The 17,466-nt window shown below is 46.5% G+C and overlaps 1 protein-coding gene across 1 annotated transcript in view; it reads right to left on the bottom strand.

Moving 5' to 3' along the window:
* The window catches only part of IPPK (inositol-pentakisphosphate 2-kinase), a 311,737-nt gene that overhangs the window by 112,831 nt on the left and 181,440 nt on the right, over positions 1–17,466 (bottom strand). The window contains exons 7-8 of the mRNA XM_086938932.1: positions 11,882–11,940; positions 1,222–1,294 (exon numbers count right to left, since the gene is read on the bottom strand). Of these exons, the coding sequence (XP_086795058.1) occupies positions 1,222–1,294; positions 11,882–11,940 (132 nt within the window). The remainder of the gene's footprint in view (positions 1–1,221; positions 1,295–11,881; positions 11,941–17,466) is intronic.

The following is a 17,466-nucleotide window of genomic DNA, read 5'->3' as shown; positions in this document are numbered from 1 at the left end:
GGAATTAGCTCCCCCTTGCAAAACGTTTTACTGACTAGGGGGTCCGCTGTGGGCAAGCACAAGCAGGAATGCTGTGAATTAGGGAAAGATAACATCGCAAGAAGGTGCTCCTACAACGAAGGGAATAGCTGATGCTTCTTACAAAGAAGGTTTCTTGTGCTGCATGACTTCCATAAACCTCTGAGCAGGGAGTTGAGCGAAACAGGTAGAAGGAAGTACTCTCAGAAATCGGACGAGGAGGCAGTGTCATAGTATGCAGGTCAAATGCAGTGCGTTGGTGGTAAAGAACATGGAGTAAAGTGAGGCCGGTAGTAAGAGAAGAAGAAAAAAAGTTGCACAAGTTGCAGTGTCTCTGCCCCTGGGACATAGGGAAGTGCAGTCACAAGCAAGTAAGTAAGTTAGTAAGTAAGTAAGTAAGTAAGAGCAGTTTGGCAGGTGAGATTTCCCAAAGCTATTAAGCAGGATCCCCCAACCACTCTAGTCTTAGTCAAACCCATCTAGTAGTATAGCCAACACAGACAGTCAGAGTGGTGCCAATTCAATGAAAACCACTGAGGTAAGAAGAACAGGGGGGGGGGGGGAGAGAGAGAGCACAAACACAGATTTATTATTAGGAAATGTTGCATGTGAAGCATTTGTACAGGGTTGTTCGACTTGTTCTTTTTTGTTTGCATTCACACATTAAGCAGTACCAGGTCTCAACAGTCAAGACTTTAATGCCAAATGATGAAGGTGTTACAGTATTTTACACGTTTTCTATACAGCAACTAAAGTGCTCAGAGTCTTCAATAAGTAAAAGAAGCAGTAATCATAAAATATTGAAACTTTTGGTACCCTGTCAGGCAAAATACAAAGGAGAGGAGTTTTCCTTAAGCCGTCTGTCCTACTCACAGCCTGCTTAAATTCCTTTCCAACATGGCTCACATTATTTCAGTATTCATTCTTCACAATGTCAACAACATGGTGAATAATTGAAGTAATTTAAAAAATACATATTAGGGTGTACGGTATGTAGTCTATGGTAGTATCCACAGAGATTGGGATCAAACATATAATTACATTTTATACACTGGAAAACAATGTCTATTTTACTTTAGATAAGTTACAAGAAACAGTTACAAAATTCTATCACATCAGTTACGTGCTTTACAAGAGAATGTTTTATTCTTTGAAAGTTAATATGCAAACATCGAGGTAAATCAATGTCCAAAAAAATCTTACCTTAAATATTTTTAAATTATTTTGTGCCTCTTGTAGTAAATTTGACAAAGCAAAGTGCATTCTCTGTTTATTTCTGCAATAAAAATACACATTGGTTTTCATTTTGAAGTCTATTTGACAACTTTTCAACAAACGAAGGGAAAAGGAAAGGTTACTTGTATAGTAACTCAAGCTCTCCTACCTTAGGTAATCACCTGTTATTCATGTATACAGAATCCTTCAATACTGAAGGAGAAACTGAGAACATTCTCTTAAAAAGCTTTACATATGCTGCACATATTTCTTTTCCAAATGTGCTTCACCTTAGAACTGGTTTGCACCCTAACAGTTGCTCATACTGCTTGCAGCTGGTCCAAAGGATTTTCAGACAAAGCCGAGTCTAAGATAACAATGTGCGGTGTTACTTTATAAGACAACTTTTACTTACTCCAATATCCGGTTCTCTCAGATTGCCAATGTTTAGGAACATATTAGTAAGGAGATGTAGGCTAGTAGGTGCTGAAAGCATAAACCTAAATTAGGCTTTCTACAAACAGATTGCAAAGAATAGCATGGTCGAGATAAGCTTTCATTCCACATTTAGAGAGTAGTGCACACAAAATGATTGTGGCTACTATGCTTATCTCTATTACTGAAGCATGTTTCTGAAAAATTATCAATACGACCCAGCCTCGGCAGTGTTGCATAGGGTGTCTGGCCAACACTCCAGATAACAGATATCAACGTTAGTCAGGTATGTGGTGATCTAGGCAACTTTACTTTGCATGGATCACCTCGGCTTTTAACTACCTTATGACAGCCCACTTCTGAAAGGCATGTACTGCCTCCCTAAAATGTGGGACAATCACCCACTAGAAAGAATGAAGGACTGCTTTCTTGCTTGCTAAGAACTATCTACACGGGTGGCATGGCCAAGCGCGATCAGAGATGGCCGCGTAGAATGTGAGCTCCGTCATCTGTGAGCCCTAACGACTAACCTGACGGACCATCCGGCAGGCCTGTATGCACCCCAGTGCGCCGGAAAGGTAGGGGAGCCTGGCCTGCCTGCTCCGGTGTCTGTGACGGCTTTGATCGCGGAGCTGCGGCAGCCGTTGGAGGTGGGCCCTGCCTGGGCCTTGAAGCTGGGGCCACAGTGACGGCGCCGGCCCAGTGGAGACGACTTCAGGCCCGCTCTGACGGTGGAGCTGCAGCCGCTGCTCGCCAGCCGTCACCTGAGTAGCCCGGATCGAGGCTTTATGTTGTAGCGGTGGAGGAGCGAACGGCGAGAGGGAGCTGAGGAGGCGGCGGCGGCAGTGCTGGTGCTGCGGGAGTCGACATAACAGCCGCGGTCTTCTACAAGCCGGTCGCGGAGCTGGAGGGGGCGGGCAAATGCCTAATTTGAGACTTTGAATTCCCCTCCCCCCTTGACCTCAGTGAAGACCCGCGAGTTTGTGGAGGACTTGGCCACCACTTACATCAATGCAGGCGGCATACGAAATAGTGCATGGACTCGGCAGTGAGAGGGTGTTATTGGCCCTCCAACGGTGGTGTATTGCAGCGCGTTTGGAAGATAACACAGAGGTGGACCGCAATAGGGTGTAATCCTTTGGTTAGCCTGGTTGATTGATGTGCGAGGAGCTCCCCCCGCCCTCCCACCTTCTTTGCCCCTGAGCCTGGTTGTTTACGCCATTGGAGGTTGATGCTGTGACTTTGGGTGCACCAACGATTGCCCGGCTGGGAGTTGCGGTGTGCTGAGTAGTAAGGGCATGAATTGGCGGCAGACCCCGACACGACCAGCTTAATAGCAAAAGAGACTGAGTCCACTGGCATTGCGCCTGCAGTGGTCCTCCCAGCATGGTGGCACAATAAGAAATGTTGAGACCGCGATAGCTCGCTCCCAGATGGCATATTGAGGGCAGACTTGTTGACGCTGGTCCTCTGTGATACTCCGGGGTTCGAGGCCGAACTGCTGGCCCAGGGCTTGGCGTGCTGGGCAAGGTGTGACTATTGTACAGATCCTGGCTGCTTGCCCTCAACTGAGTTCTGACTCGACCTGTAAAATGGATCGTGGGACAGGCTCTTGGGCCAAAGGCTCGAAAACGGTCCAGGCTAATAAACTGGATCGTTACACGATAACTAAGGAGACCCAACGGGGAAGGCTCTATGAAGAGACGGCGAAAGGAAACCCGAGTGAGGAGGAACCAGAGCTCTCCCTGAAAGACGTCATTGACACTATTACAGGGGTAAAAACCTCCCTGGAGCACAAAATGGACTACATGGCCAGTGATATTAATTTGATTAGGGTTGATATAGGGAAACTCAATGAGAAGGTGAAGCAAGTTGAATTCACAGCTTCCAGCCTAGTGGAGGACGTCTCACAACTACAAAAAGAGGTCCAAGTTACAAAACTCCAGCAGCTCAGTCGACCTCAAACTAGATGATTATGAGGGCCGCCTCTGCCGTAACAACCTCCGCATCTTAGGTGTGCCTGAAAGATCAAAGGGGCAGGCACCCGACCTGTTTGTGGAAGACCTCATCCTCACGCACCTGAAGCCGAAGGGCCTCAGTATGTTACCCGGGAGGCCGTCCCAGACAGGACACTCCCCCGCGGCCTATGCTGGCCCGAGTCCTTAACTACCGAGACAGAGACGCTATCCTCCAGAGCTCGAGGGCCAACGCCCCACTTAGGTATGAAAATGCTACCATCTCCCTTTTCCCAGACTTCAAGCAAAGAGTGCAAAAGCAAAGGAGATCCTTTCTGTCGGTGAAGCGAGATTTAAGGGAAAGGGGCATGAAATACTCAATGTTGTTCCCGGCCCGTCTTAGAGTCGAGGTGGAGGGCCGAGCATGGTTCTTTGATCAGCCAGAGGCGGTAATGGAGTGGCTCGAATATCGGGGAGCTCAGGCCCCTGCGGACCGAGGAGAAGACGGCAAAGCGGACAGTCAGCCACTCTGAAGCAGAGGCCAGTTGAACACTCGACCTGTTTAAAAGGGGGACGTTGGTGGTTGGGGATGGGACACTTATGCTAGGGCAATAGGGGTGCAAGGTGTTAGATAATTTGTTACATTGACATTCTTCAGGACCACCTGTTACATGAGCTGGGGACACGGATCAGAGCTAATAAACTATTACCCCCCCAAGTAGTTCTTTATTCTTTCATTGGAATTTTCAGGGCGACAGGCACTCTGCATTTTTCGGTGGGCAGTTTGGAGCCCAGTGGGCAGGGCAGTGGGGTGGGGGAGTTTTGGGGAGGGCAGGTTGGTTCACCTGTTGGGTGGTTTTTTGATTGTATCAGCACAATATATTTGATCGATAGACAAAATGCGGAGGTTTGTCAACTGTACCATGTAGATGATGGGGGGTAGGGAAGTGAAGATTTTGAGTTGGAACGTTAATGGGCTGGGGGACAAAATTAAACTAAGTGTGGTCCTTCAGTATCTCAAAAGGCAAGCGCCAGGCGTGGCCATGCTTCAGGAGACGCATCTCTTCGGGAACTCATGTAAAGCTCTGCACAGAATAGGGTAAAAATTGGTCGCACACTCAGGGTTCACGTCGGGGTCCAGGGGAGTGGGCATTTTGATCCGCAAGGCGTTCTCTTTGGCAATTGTTTCCACGTGGGAGTATGGAAGTGGCAGATACATTGGAGTCACAGGCTTGTGGGAGGGTCAAAAAATAACCTTCCTATCAGTTTATGTTCCACCAGGGCTACAGGGCATGACATTTGCAGACTTGGGGAAGCTCCTACTTGCTCTCCCTGAGGGGCCTTTAATCCTGGGAGGCGACTTTAACGCAGTTGTCTCTGGTATGATAGACAGGCATCCCCCACGGGAAACGGGGCGGGCGATGCGGTGGCTACCTGACTTCATGGACGCAATGGGCCTGGTTGATGGCTGGAGATTGCTCCACCCTGATCAAAATCAATACACATTCCACTCGGGACGCATAATAGTCTCTCGCGATTAGATTGTCTAGTCCCTGCCGCACAAGCATCCTACATAACAGAAGTCACACACTTGGCCAGGGGCATTTCAGACCATTTTCCGCTGTGGGTCCACGTGGTCATAACTAGAGGTACTGCGGGGAGGGTGGCCCCCATGAATCCGGGGTATCTGGCCCCTGTGAGAGGACTTTAAAACGGTCATTAGGGTCAGGCTCGGTCATGGATTGCGGGCTCAAAAAAGGAGAAGAATAGGGAGGTGGTGGACCTGGAGACTGAAATTGGTGAGCTAGAGGCAGAGTTGGAACTGGGAGTGACACAGGCCAAACTTCATTTTTGAGCCTCAAACAACACGACTGCAAGGCGTTTGTCACTAATAGGGCCAAGGCTCTTGGTAGGGAACAGCAGGGCAGGCTCTATGATCTGGGGAATAAGGCAGGGAAGCTTATTGCATGGCTGTACAAGAGAGACTGGGCTTGCCGCCTCGTCCCAGAGCTCCTAACAGAGGAGGGGGTATCGCTTACTGAACCACAGGACGTAGTGGATAGGTTTGAGGGCCACTTTCAGACGGTTTACACGTCGGTCTCCCCTCATTCGGAGGCAGACTCCCAGCTACTACTCCGAGAAATACAGCTCCCGTGTCTTTCCCCCGAAGATGGGGAAATTATGGATAGTGCGTTAACAACGGATGAGATCGCCCAACCCATCCGTTCCTTGAACTCTGGTAAGGAACTAGGCCCACACGGGCTCCCTCTTGAACTCTAAACTAAAACCGGATAAGTTGGCACCTCACTTGAAAGATATGTTTGTTGAATCTAGAGATAAAGGGGCTCTGCCTAGGGATCAGAGAGTGGCTACGGTGGTCGTAATTCATAAGGAGGGTAAGATTAAAACTAACTGTGCCTCATATAGGCCTATTTCTCTGTTAAACCCTGAACCGAAGATTTTGGCCAAGCTCCTGTCGAATAGACTGGTAAAAGTAGTCAGTGGTCTGGTTCACCCCGACCAATCGGGCTTCATGCCCCATAGAAATACGGCCCTAAATCTGCGCAGATTACACGGGGTGATAGCCAGAGTTCACACTCTACGGGAGCCAGCTGAAATTGCATCGCTTGGTGCAACCATGAAGATTGAATGGCCCTGTTTGGGGCGGTTTTGGCCAAATTTGGATCCGGCCCCGAATTCATCAGATGGGTACATCTGCTTTACACGAAATCGCTCGCCCAAATAGTGGTAAATAACAGAGTTTCAGCACCATTTTCTCTCGGTCAGGACACCCGTCGGGGCTGCCCGCTGTCCCCTCTCCTTTTCTCGTTGGCCTTGGAGCCTCTTGCCACCTGGATTCGTTGGGAACTGACGATCAGGGGCATGCGGTGGTCCCCTGAAAGGGAGGATCAGATTTCTTTATATGCAGATGATATTCTGCTCTACCTGACCGCTCCCCGTAAGGCCCTTATTGTGATCTTCGATGTCCTGGCCTCTTTTGGGAGAAATTCGGGACTCTCAATCAACTGGGGAAAATCCTTGTTGTTTGTATTGAGGGGAGACCCCTTGTCCCTCTGCGAAACTGTCCCATACAAGTCAATACAGAAGGTTTCAAGTATTTGGGAGTTTTTATCTCGCTTGATCCCTCAGTTAGATATGCCCAAAATTTCCTCCCCCCTTTGCAGAGGCTCAGGAGTGATATTGCCAACTGGAGGAAGCTTCCTCTTTCATTTTTTGTATAGGGCAGCCCTCTTTAAAATGATGGCTCTGCCTCGTTTTCTCTACGCCCTGCAGAATACCTTGGATACTGTGCCTGCCGGTTATCAATCATGGCACATATGGTCCAGTTGAGGACCCTGGATATGCCATGGATAAATGGCTTCTTCCCAGGGGTAGGTATAGCTGGGCCTTGTACTCCAGACCGAAGAAACTGGCTTTGACGTGGACAACAATCATACAGTCCGGATCTGGAATGACGCCACGAGTTCCCTGGGTTGGAGAGATAAACTGACCATGGCCACCCTGCTCTGGGACTCCGAGAAGCTAGGTAAGCTCTGGAGGACAAAATGTTTTGATAAGTGGGACCTTATAGGGATCTCCACAGTTAAGGATATCTGGGGGAAGGGGAGGATTAAATTGTTTGAGGAAATGCAGCTGGAATATGAACTAACAAATGCTGAATATTTCCGCTATGCACAGGTCCGGCATTCGTTTCACTCGGCACTGCCTGGGGATGCGGAATCCCCGGAGGCTTCACCTCTGGAGGATAGAATACTGGACGCGACCTTCCTGAAAAAACGATCTCCTTGATATATAAGAAACAAATTAATCATAGAGCGGATCTCCTTGAGGCGCTGAGGGACAAGTGAGTGCAGGATGGGATAGAGCTAGATGACAAAGACTGGCAGACAGCAGTGTCTTCCCTAAGGGAGGTCGCCATTCCAGCTCGCCTGAGGCTGGTTCAGCTTAAGATACTGCATAGGGTCTACATCACGGGACCGCGGCTGGTGCGCATGGGACTGTCTGATACAGGATTATATAGACGGCAATGTGGTCTTACAGGTACCTTTCTACACATCATCTGGGAATGTGAACACATCACCACATATTGGCGCAAGATACACGACACTCTGCATAGGGTGTTGGGGGTCTCTCTGATGCCAGAGGCAAGGAGATACCTCATAAACATATGGGAGCCTACCGACTTAAATACCTCACAGACGCGATGGTCTACTCTGAGCTTCAGGTTAGCTAAAAGAAATATAGCCCAGCTGTGGGGAGCCGAACAACCTCCCACCCTAGAAGTGTGTGAAAACAACTTAGATTGGTGTATGTTTAGGGAAAAACTATGTATCTTGCGAGGGGACGCCCTCGAAAGTGGTCACTGGTATGGGGACCCTGGAATCGTTACAGAGGAGAAATTTGTACACCACCTAGAAATGCTGATTTTGATGACCCTCCCTCCCCGTGAAGTTCCCTTTCGTTTGTGAATATAATTTATCCTGTGAACCCCTGATGTATAATTTGCAACTCTGAAGTAACCTCTGTATTGTAATTTTTTGCTGATGCTTTCTTTAATAAAAAGAATTATATATATAAAAAAAAAAGAACGACCTACACCCATGATGTTTATTATTGTTCGGCATAGTCAATCATGGTTTATAAATGCTCCAACAGGGATGACCATGGTTTACCCTCAAAGTTCACCACAGGGGCTACGCTTGCTTTATAAATGGCCGCCGGTTCTATTTCTGAGATTTACATTACGTCCGTCCCTCATTTATGAGAAGTAAATATCCAGAATGATGTAGTACTTAACCAGCTGGGTCATATAGCCATTACTGTTCTCATCTTACAGATCATGTTCCTGGTGTGTATTGGCCTTACCACCATTTGAAAGGTATTCCCATTACTTTATGGCCATGTGCAGGAGTGGTGCTGTTGATCCCTTTTAGAGGGAATGGAACTAGTGCTGCCTACAAGGTTATGGTCTCTTAATCAGGCGAGTTCTATCAGTGAATACGACAGACGCGGTGTTACATGGAAATTATAAGGAATGTTAAGCTTTTTCCTGGACTTTACATTAATCTTTTGCTTGCATAGAGATCTGGGGCCTGCATTGTTTTGCTCATGTTAACATGCTTTCTGAAGTAATGTGCTCTGCCTTCAACCACACTGTTAAAATTAGTGCTATGGCTGGGGTGATGTTTGCTGTTAATGTAGCTGGGGGAGAAAATATAGCCGACCCTTTAATTAACATATTGGCCTTGGGGATGGGATGGGGTCCCCAAGGCCTCATGGAGGTACAGGAAGGTGGCCGCACATCCTCCTATAAATTACCTTGTACTGCCTCCTGGGAACAGACCCACCTCTTTTATTGTTTTTGTTTATTTTTAAGTGCGAGAGCCTGTGCTTTTAAAAATATATATTTTCAATTACAACGTATTTGAGGGGGTTCCCCCCTCAAATTTGTGATGATTATAAATATAATTTCGAAATAGAATTAAGATCCAATATCGAGTGTTGTAGGCTGGCAGAGGAGCCTATCTACTGGGCGAGGGCATGCTCACAAAAGTATACAAAGACATAGGGCCAGTGGCAAGCACTTGCATATGGAAAGTTCGAGTCCCCACCGTATATCTCTCCACTATAATCTGACTTCCGCAGGTAAACGAAAAAGACTCTGGAGGCCAATTGGGAGAGGGAGTGTGGGTCATACTGCGGCGATGGGAGGCACACAAGTTATCTGGTACTATGTAATCTGACACCTCATACCCAAGACTCCTATTCTGCACTTCTGTTTTAAACTGCTCAATAAAAAAAATTTGAGAAAGAAATAATTTTTGCCTTTGGGACTCTCCCCCATTAGACCTAGGTGAACAGGGTAGCCAAACACTGCCCCCTTATATCTTGTTTTAACCTTTAGGACTCAGTCCCTGAAGTCCTAAAATGACTGTTACTGCATCTTTGTTCATGTGGTGGCAGCAAATGAGTTCTTATCTTAAGATCTAAGGGGTCTGCAAATCCTCAGCGGTGTGAAACATACAAACTTTTCAGAAAATACTAACCAAATTTACACCAAATCACATTCACTGTCTCGACGACTGTGATGCTTCCGCAACTGCTATACTTCTTTATTAACCTCCCCTTGGAACTACCCCGCATCTTCTCCAGCGACCTGGATAAGATACTCGATGAGCCTGTCTGGCACTCTTCTTGGCGTAGGACATCGCTGGCCATGCTGAAGCTGCCATTGAGGCTGGTGACATGGGAGTCTAGAACTCTGATCTTATTACCTCTAGGCCGAGTTGCAGAGGCTATTCTGCTGGATAGCTCGGCTTAGCCCAGCTGGCACATGCTCCCTAAATCCCAAGCTGATGCAGGAACAGCTGCTGAGGGCATTGACCCCTTGATCCTATTCACCCATGATATCCTCCAGGCTGGTGCAGGTGGCCCAGAGAAATCTTGAGAGGCTACCGTATTATTCGGGATTGCTCACCTGGATTTAGAAAGCCTCGGAAACCCACTCCGCGATTTTCCTGGAACCTCATAGGGATACATAGGAAACAAAGCTCGGTAGTGTCCTCAATAACAGGGAATGGTCTAGAGCCCTCGGAGTGTCACGCAAAACATGGTTCAAGTTAATACAGTTCTATATTCTGCACAGAGCGGATGTATGACGTTACAACGCATACTTTTACCACGCATACCATTACAACGCGGTATTTACAACGCATACCGTTACAACGCATAGCGCTTAGAGGTGCTGGATAGTGGTAAGTATAATTTTATATTCCAACTCCAGTCCCCGTGGACACTAGGGAAGGTGTTGGATATAAAATGATACTTATTCCCTATCCTAGAGCGCCCCCAGCGCAATGCGTTGTAATGGTATGCGTGGTAATGCCTGCGTTGTAGTGGTAGTGTGTGGTAAAAACTTCGTTGTAAACGTTGTATACCACACAGAGCATATCATTCCCCAGCAAAGATCCAATCTTTTTGTGGATACCACGTTCTCCTAACCACATTGTGATTCAACAGCGGACAACTTCAAGCACACTCTCTGGGCCTGCCCTGCACTAATAACTTATTGGACAGAGGTGACAAAACTCTTTCCAATGTGACTAAAGTGCCCAGTCTAGACACCTAGGAAGCTGGGGCCATCGGCCTTTACAGGTGCCACAAAAAGCAGAAGATAGCCATCTCCCGATTTCTTGACTTGGCCCTCCTCATAGCCAAATGCACTGTCACAATGTAATGGTAGAGTAGAATTCCCCCATGCAGTGCACAATGGCAGAGGCCAGGTGCCTACACAGGAAGGAGGCCCGGAGCCTCCAACGACATCCAATAGAACCAGCACAGGATGCATTATCAATGGAAAGTTTGCACCCACCTTAATCTGCTGTTATCCCCTTTCCTGCCTCTCTGCAACCAAAATTCTGCTCGAGGTCCATCGCCCTCACCCCCACATTATAAACTTGATCCCCCGCCCCTTCAGTTGATAGCCCATCTCTGCTCTCAACCCTTTCCCCCTACTGCCCCTTCCCAGTTAGCCATTGTCTACATGCCCCCAACATAGGCTGAAAAACTCTGCTGACTTTCCATTGGCGTAACTCTGTAACACTGAAGAACTCTGGGGACAAATGCGGCAAATCTCACCACAGAGCACAGCGCTCTTCGCTGATGTTGGGACATTGTGTCATGTGGGAAACGGTGATTCTCTATGTCAGAGCTGTGCCTATACTTTGTTAATTACAAAACCTCCATAAAATTAGTTTAAAAACAAGATGGTTCTGGAGAGTGTCACCTACAGAAATGTGAATCTTACATCAAATGAACACCCGAATCTCTGTAGAAAGCAGCATGACTTGAGTTCGGGAGGACATTGGAAAGAAGACTAGAAGATAGTCTCTGCTACTTAGAGAAACAGCAAAAGCAATTTGGAAGAAAAACATGTGCCTGGTAATCCGGACCATTCGAGTGCACAATATGTCCTTCCAAGCAGAGAAAGGTGACTACCTAGAGCTAGACAAATACTTTAGCAAACAGACCCATAACCAATTACGACCAGTAGAACAGGAGATCCAACCCACTGAAAAAAAGGAAACAAACTGTAACCATCTAGCCACACATGTTCTATCATAAAGCAAACTCATAAAGCCATACAATCTTTTAAATGTCATTGTAGGCTAAAGAAAAATATGAAGCACAAACTTAGGGGAAAAAATGATCTAAGACAGAATATATAGCATTCTTACCCTGAGAAGAGATCCAACGGACAGTATCTACTTATTCTCTTCCATTTTCCTTTCGCTACCTGTAAACACAACAAACAGAAGTAACATTTACTGGTCATGTTTAGCTGAAGGTTTTCTGCAATGCTACTCTATCCGACTGTGGGTCAGATGTAAATTAAATTAGCATGCAAACTTTGATAAATGTTATTAATAGGAAAGACACCTGCGCTCAAAAGGGTGAACATCTGTATATGGGGGATTCAATGTAACACACAAAAGTATGTGTTACAGGATCTGCAATCAATAAGTCCTAGCCGCACTATGGTAGGGTAGCTTTCATTCACAAACCCACACCCTGGTCCTCAACACATTTCTGTGCTTTCTTTTTATAGTATAAAATATGGAACAATAACTGTATGCAGTAAAAATAATATGCATCACAGTCCGGCTCAAGGTAAAAACTATCACAATAGGCTATCTGGTAACTCGTTCATGGAAAAGAAAGGACAAAACCAGCAAATGTTCTATTAGCTTGCAAGGGGGTCTCCAAATATAATGGATATCATCGTCAATCAAATAAGCAAATCACATCACTGTTCATTCCAACTATCACTTCAGAGTATTTGAAAGCTTTGTGCCTAGCAAACTGATGAAGTGATTTATCATCTATGGCTTATATCTTAAATAATCAGCAGGTTGACAGATAAAATACGGTAAAGCGACTAGCCCCAATGGGATACCGATTGAGCTATACAAGCTAAATGCCAGCAGACTTGCCCCGCATGTCCGTGCCATGTTTTTGGAAAGCAGGGAGAAGGGTCAGCTTCCTTACTATCAAAGAGTGGCCAACATAGTGGTTATCCATAAAGCAGGTAAACCTAAGGCGCAATGCTCCTCGTATAGGCCCATATCACTCCTCAATGCAGAGCCCAAAATATTAGCGAAACTTCTTGCCACTTGACTAGTTAAAGTGATTACGAATCTGATTCACCCGGACCAGTCCGGTTTTATGCTGCGTCGCAACACGGCGCTGAATTTGCGGAGGCTGCACGGTGTTGGTCTCCGTAGACGCCACCATAGCCTTTGATAGAGTGGAGTGGCAGTATCTATTTGCAGTATTGGCAAAGCTGGGCTCTGGCAGTGAGTTTATTAGTTGGGTGCGTCTATTGTATGCCAACCCCCTGTCTAGGGTGGTTGTCAATAACTGTAAGTCTGGTGACTTCCCGCTGGAGAGAGGTACGGGGCAGGGCTGCCCGCTGTCCCCACTACTCTTCGTGCTCACGATGGAACCATTGGCAGCCTGGATCAGATGGGATAGATCAATACGGGGCTTACGATGGTTGCCAGACTGGGAAGATAAAATCTTGATTTATGCAGATGACGTTTTGCTCTATCTTACCAGTCCCAAGGAATCCCTGCATAACTTTATGGATGTACTCGCCATTTACGGTAGTTACTCCGGATTGGCCATAAATTGGGCAAAGTCGGTGCTCTTTGGCCTTGTGGGTGACCCCCCCCCCCCCCCCCCGCCCCCCTCCCCCCCAGTGATCCCGCATTCGTGCCCAATACACATTGAGACAATTGGATTCAAGTATTTAGGAATTCATATCACGCTTGATCCACAATTGCGCTATGCTAATAACTTAGCTTCCCCACTGAACAGGTGTAAGAAAGATGTGGAGCACTGGGGGCACTTCCACTTTCTCTGCTCAGAAGAGCCGCTCTTTTCAAGATGATGGCTCTTCCTCAGTTCTTGTATGCTTTGCAGAATTCAATGGACCCAGTGCCGGCCTCCTATTGTAAGGCAATTGAGGCTCTTCAGCGACAACTCCTGTGGGATGGCAGGGCCCGGATAGCTTTCATTAAACTAACTCTCCCGTGGTATGATGGTGGGATTGGACTCCCAGACTTGAGAAAATACTACTGGGCTTCGCAGTTGGCGGCGGTGAACCATGTGGTCTATGGACTCCCGGGCGATCCAGGCTACGCCATGGACCGGGGTCAGGCCCCGGGTGGGATGATCGATAGAGCTCTGTATTCCAGGCCGGGAAGATTTTCATTGACCAATCCGACCGCGCACTCGGTCCAGGTTTGGCACGCGGCCAATAGATACCTTGGGTGGGAAGGCAAGTTGATGTTGGCCACTCCTCTCTTAAACTCGGAGAGGCTGGGTAGTCTGTAGAACACTAAAGGGTTTGACAAATGGGACCTTATCGGAATTACCCAGATAAAGGATGTGTGGGGGAAGGATTCAGTGCGTACATTTGAGTCTCTCCAACAATCATTTAGGCTACAAGATAATGAACACTACAGGTATCGGCAGGTGAGGCATGCCCTCACCTCCCACGTCCCTAGGAACGCCATACTCCCGGAGGCGTCGCCTCTTGAGGACCGTGTGCTAGATGGGCACATTCCTGAGAAAACTATTTCTTTGATATATAGGAAGCTGGTAAATAACATGGAGAACCCATTGGAGCGAATTAGAGCCCAGTGGAGTGCAGGTGGGTTAGAACTGGATGATGAAGATTGGGTGGAGGCAGTTTCCTCCCCAAAAGTAGTTGCTATCCAGATGCGGTTCCGCCTTGTGCAATTGAAAATTTTGCATAGATCCTATATAACTGGGCCTCGCTTGCTACAAATGGGACGCAGTGGGAGAGACGAGTGCAGGAGAGAGTGTGGAGAAACTGGCACCTTAATACAAATTCTTTGGCATTGTGTGGCGATACAGACATTCTGGACGAAGATTCATGATACACTGAGGGAAGTTTTGGGGGGGGGAGATACGACCAGAAGCCCGATGATGTCTGTTGAATGTGTGGGAACCCACAGATCTTACTGAGTACAAGAAGCAATGGGTGACGCTAGCGTATATGGTTGCAAAACGGAATATAGCTCAGCTCTGGGGGGGCCTGTCAGCCACCCCGAGTCACCAAGTGGGCGGAGGATCTCGACTGGTGCATGTTTAAAGAGAAAACAGTGTATGTGGCCAGGAGTTGCCCGAAGAAGTGGGGGAGGAGATGGGGGGCATGGAACAGTTATCGAGGCGAGATCTGTGAGCCACCTATGCCTAGGTTCCTAGGTTGGAATTGGTAGCACAGGAATCCCCATGATCCCAGTACTGATTTTCGTAACAATTGATTCTGTATTTAGCCATAGAAACCTATTTGATTGAGGATTGTAAGCGCTCAGCTGCGGTCTTTGTTTTTCTTTTTGTAATGTCTTTTTCCTTTGCTTGTTTAATAAAAAGAGTTTAAAAAAAATAATAATCCGCAGGTAATGAGGTTGAAAGAAAGCAAGGCAAATTCAGCCTTCAAATCTTCCCACATCAGTAAACCGAACACCTTTGCACTGGGTAACAATAATGACTCCCATTTACAGTGCTTTGAATGGCAAAAGCATGGCACGAAGTATCATATAAAAAAAAGGTTATTTTTATCATTAAACTGAGTTCACCTGCAACTTCACCTTTGACACAGCAACCAAATGATTGCTTTCATTTCATAGATACATGTGGCCAGATTACTAGCAGTAAAACTGTTACTTATCTAAACAATTTTTTGCAACTAATTCTGCAGATTGACAGGTGGAGCATACTACTGCCATTTAGTGATCAGCCATGGAAAGTTTACTCTATTACAATATATATGCTGTACATGTATGCGCAAATAAGGCAGCCATCTTGTAATGGAGTTTCAAATAATCAAATTCCATTAAAAGATGGACCTCGTACATGTGTGTGCAACTTCTAATCGGGTTTTTAATGCTTATTTAAACTCAATTGCATGATCGTCATTATGCAGTGTGATCATTTAAGGAATGCAAGCCCTTTACAACCACGCCATGCACACACTCTTCCTTGTAAAAGCACCTACTTGGCTGGCAGTTTATGAGGCACCAACCATTACATTGCCCTTCATACCATTCAAACTATTCAGATAAAATCCCACTCTCTATGTCAGTCGAAAACATATGTGGTTCAGTAGATTTGGCCCTCTTACTACACTCTTTCCACACTGACTTGCTAGCTATGACCGTATTTAAGGCAGCACTACTGTTGACAGAATAGATGAATGACTGGGGGCCCCTCACTTGTCACGATTGCTGCTCCAAATTACCGCCAGCCTCTTTTACCTTCACCCTAGGTTTCATCAATGGACTCTTCACCATACTGCCTAACACTCACTGAGGACATTGAGACCTCTATGTTTAGAGGCAAGGTGCAAATTGTCCTCCAAACTGATATATCTCACGAAGCATAAATCATAGGTGAATGGTTCGGAGTTCAGGTATGGATCCTTGGTCAACAGAATCTAAGGGGAATTGGGTGAAACATGGATAATCCTAAGATCCATTTCTGGCTCAGGAAGGGAAGATATAATGCAGGCTTCCTTAACACCAAGGACAGGCAGCAGAAGGCTCAGCAACCTTCAGAATGACTCCTGTCCGCCTCTGGATTGAAGACCAAGATTCAAGGCCCAGGGGACCGTGCAAATTCAGTGACAGGCAAAGCCCTTCAGTGTTTTCGACCTTCTTTTTATGAATCAGATAGTCCCCAGGTCCGTTCCTGATCATGTGGGTCTAGAGGTCTAGTAGATTCTGTGGTGGATTTCATCAAGAGTTGCCCTCTAGAGGTTTTATTTTAATGCAAACCTGGACCTTGAAGTCAGGGCAACAGATTTCCTCCAGTGCATCTATTCTTCTTCCGCCTCCCTTCAGGGTGGAAGAGCAAAACTTTAGTCAGAAGTCATGGAAAATAAAGTACTCATTGTAATTGGGCACTGCAGGGGAACCAATCCAATAATACGTTGCACATTAAAAATCCAGAACCCTAAGCAATCAAGTGGGTTAATATCTTTGCAGGCATGTTACTGTCTTCCAAAACTAAAAGAGTGAGAAGCAAATAATGGACGGCAGTGTAATACTGGATGTTCCATGTCACACACCCAAATAAGATATAGCTTTTGAAGGACTGAAATGGGGCCCGGCGCTTTCCTGACAGTTATTCCAGTTTCCGAAAAGTATTGCTGGGGAAACAGTTATCTGGGGTTAATGTAAACTTCTATCCAAAATCAAGACAAGGGGAAAGCCATTATGATTATCGCTGAAGCAGTGGGCCCAGGGGCTGCTCCAAAGAAAGAAAACCTGAAATGGCCTTGACCCGGATGTTAACTATCTTACACAAAATGCAGTGACATTTAGTACTGAAAACCAGTCACACAGTTGCCATGCATACCACACATTAAGAGACTTGCACAACAGATACTTAGCAGAAATGTAAGATTTCAGCTAAGTGGCACTGAACCCATTTGATTTGTAGGGCAGCTTGACACCTCTCACAGGGGTACAGCTAAAAAGATCCAACCACTAATCAACTACCATCAAGTGTCAGTCTCCCTATATCTTGGTGAGGGGGCAGTACCCATCCTCTAATAAAGGCACACTTTGAGCACACCTGTAGCCATGTACATTGAAGGAATGTCAATGGGAGGCTTAAGGATGTTGACTCAACTGAAGAAAAACATTCAGTCAGCCAGAAAAGTTGAAACAGTGCAGGACAGCACAGTTGTGCCAGCATTGTGACTTAGTTGCCTACAGTCACCACATAG

The sequence above is a fragment of the Lissotriton vulgaris genome, chromosome 9 (assembly GCF_964263255.1).
Source record: "Lissotriton vulgaris chromosome 9, aLisVul1.2, whole genome shotgun sequence".
Classification (NCBI taxonomy): Eukaryota; Metazoa; Chordata; class Amphibia; order Caudata; family Salamandridae; genus Lissotriton; species Lissotriton vulgaris.
The sequence above is the reverse complement of the archived record's forward strand: the minus strand, read 5'-3'. Positions and strand labels throughout refer to the sequence as shown.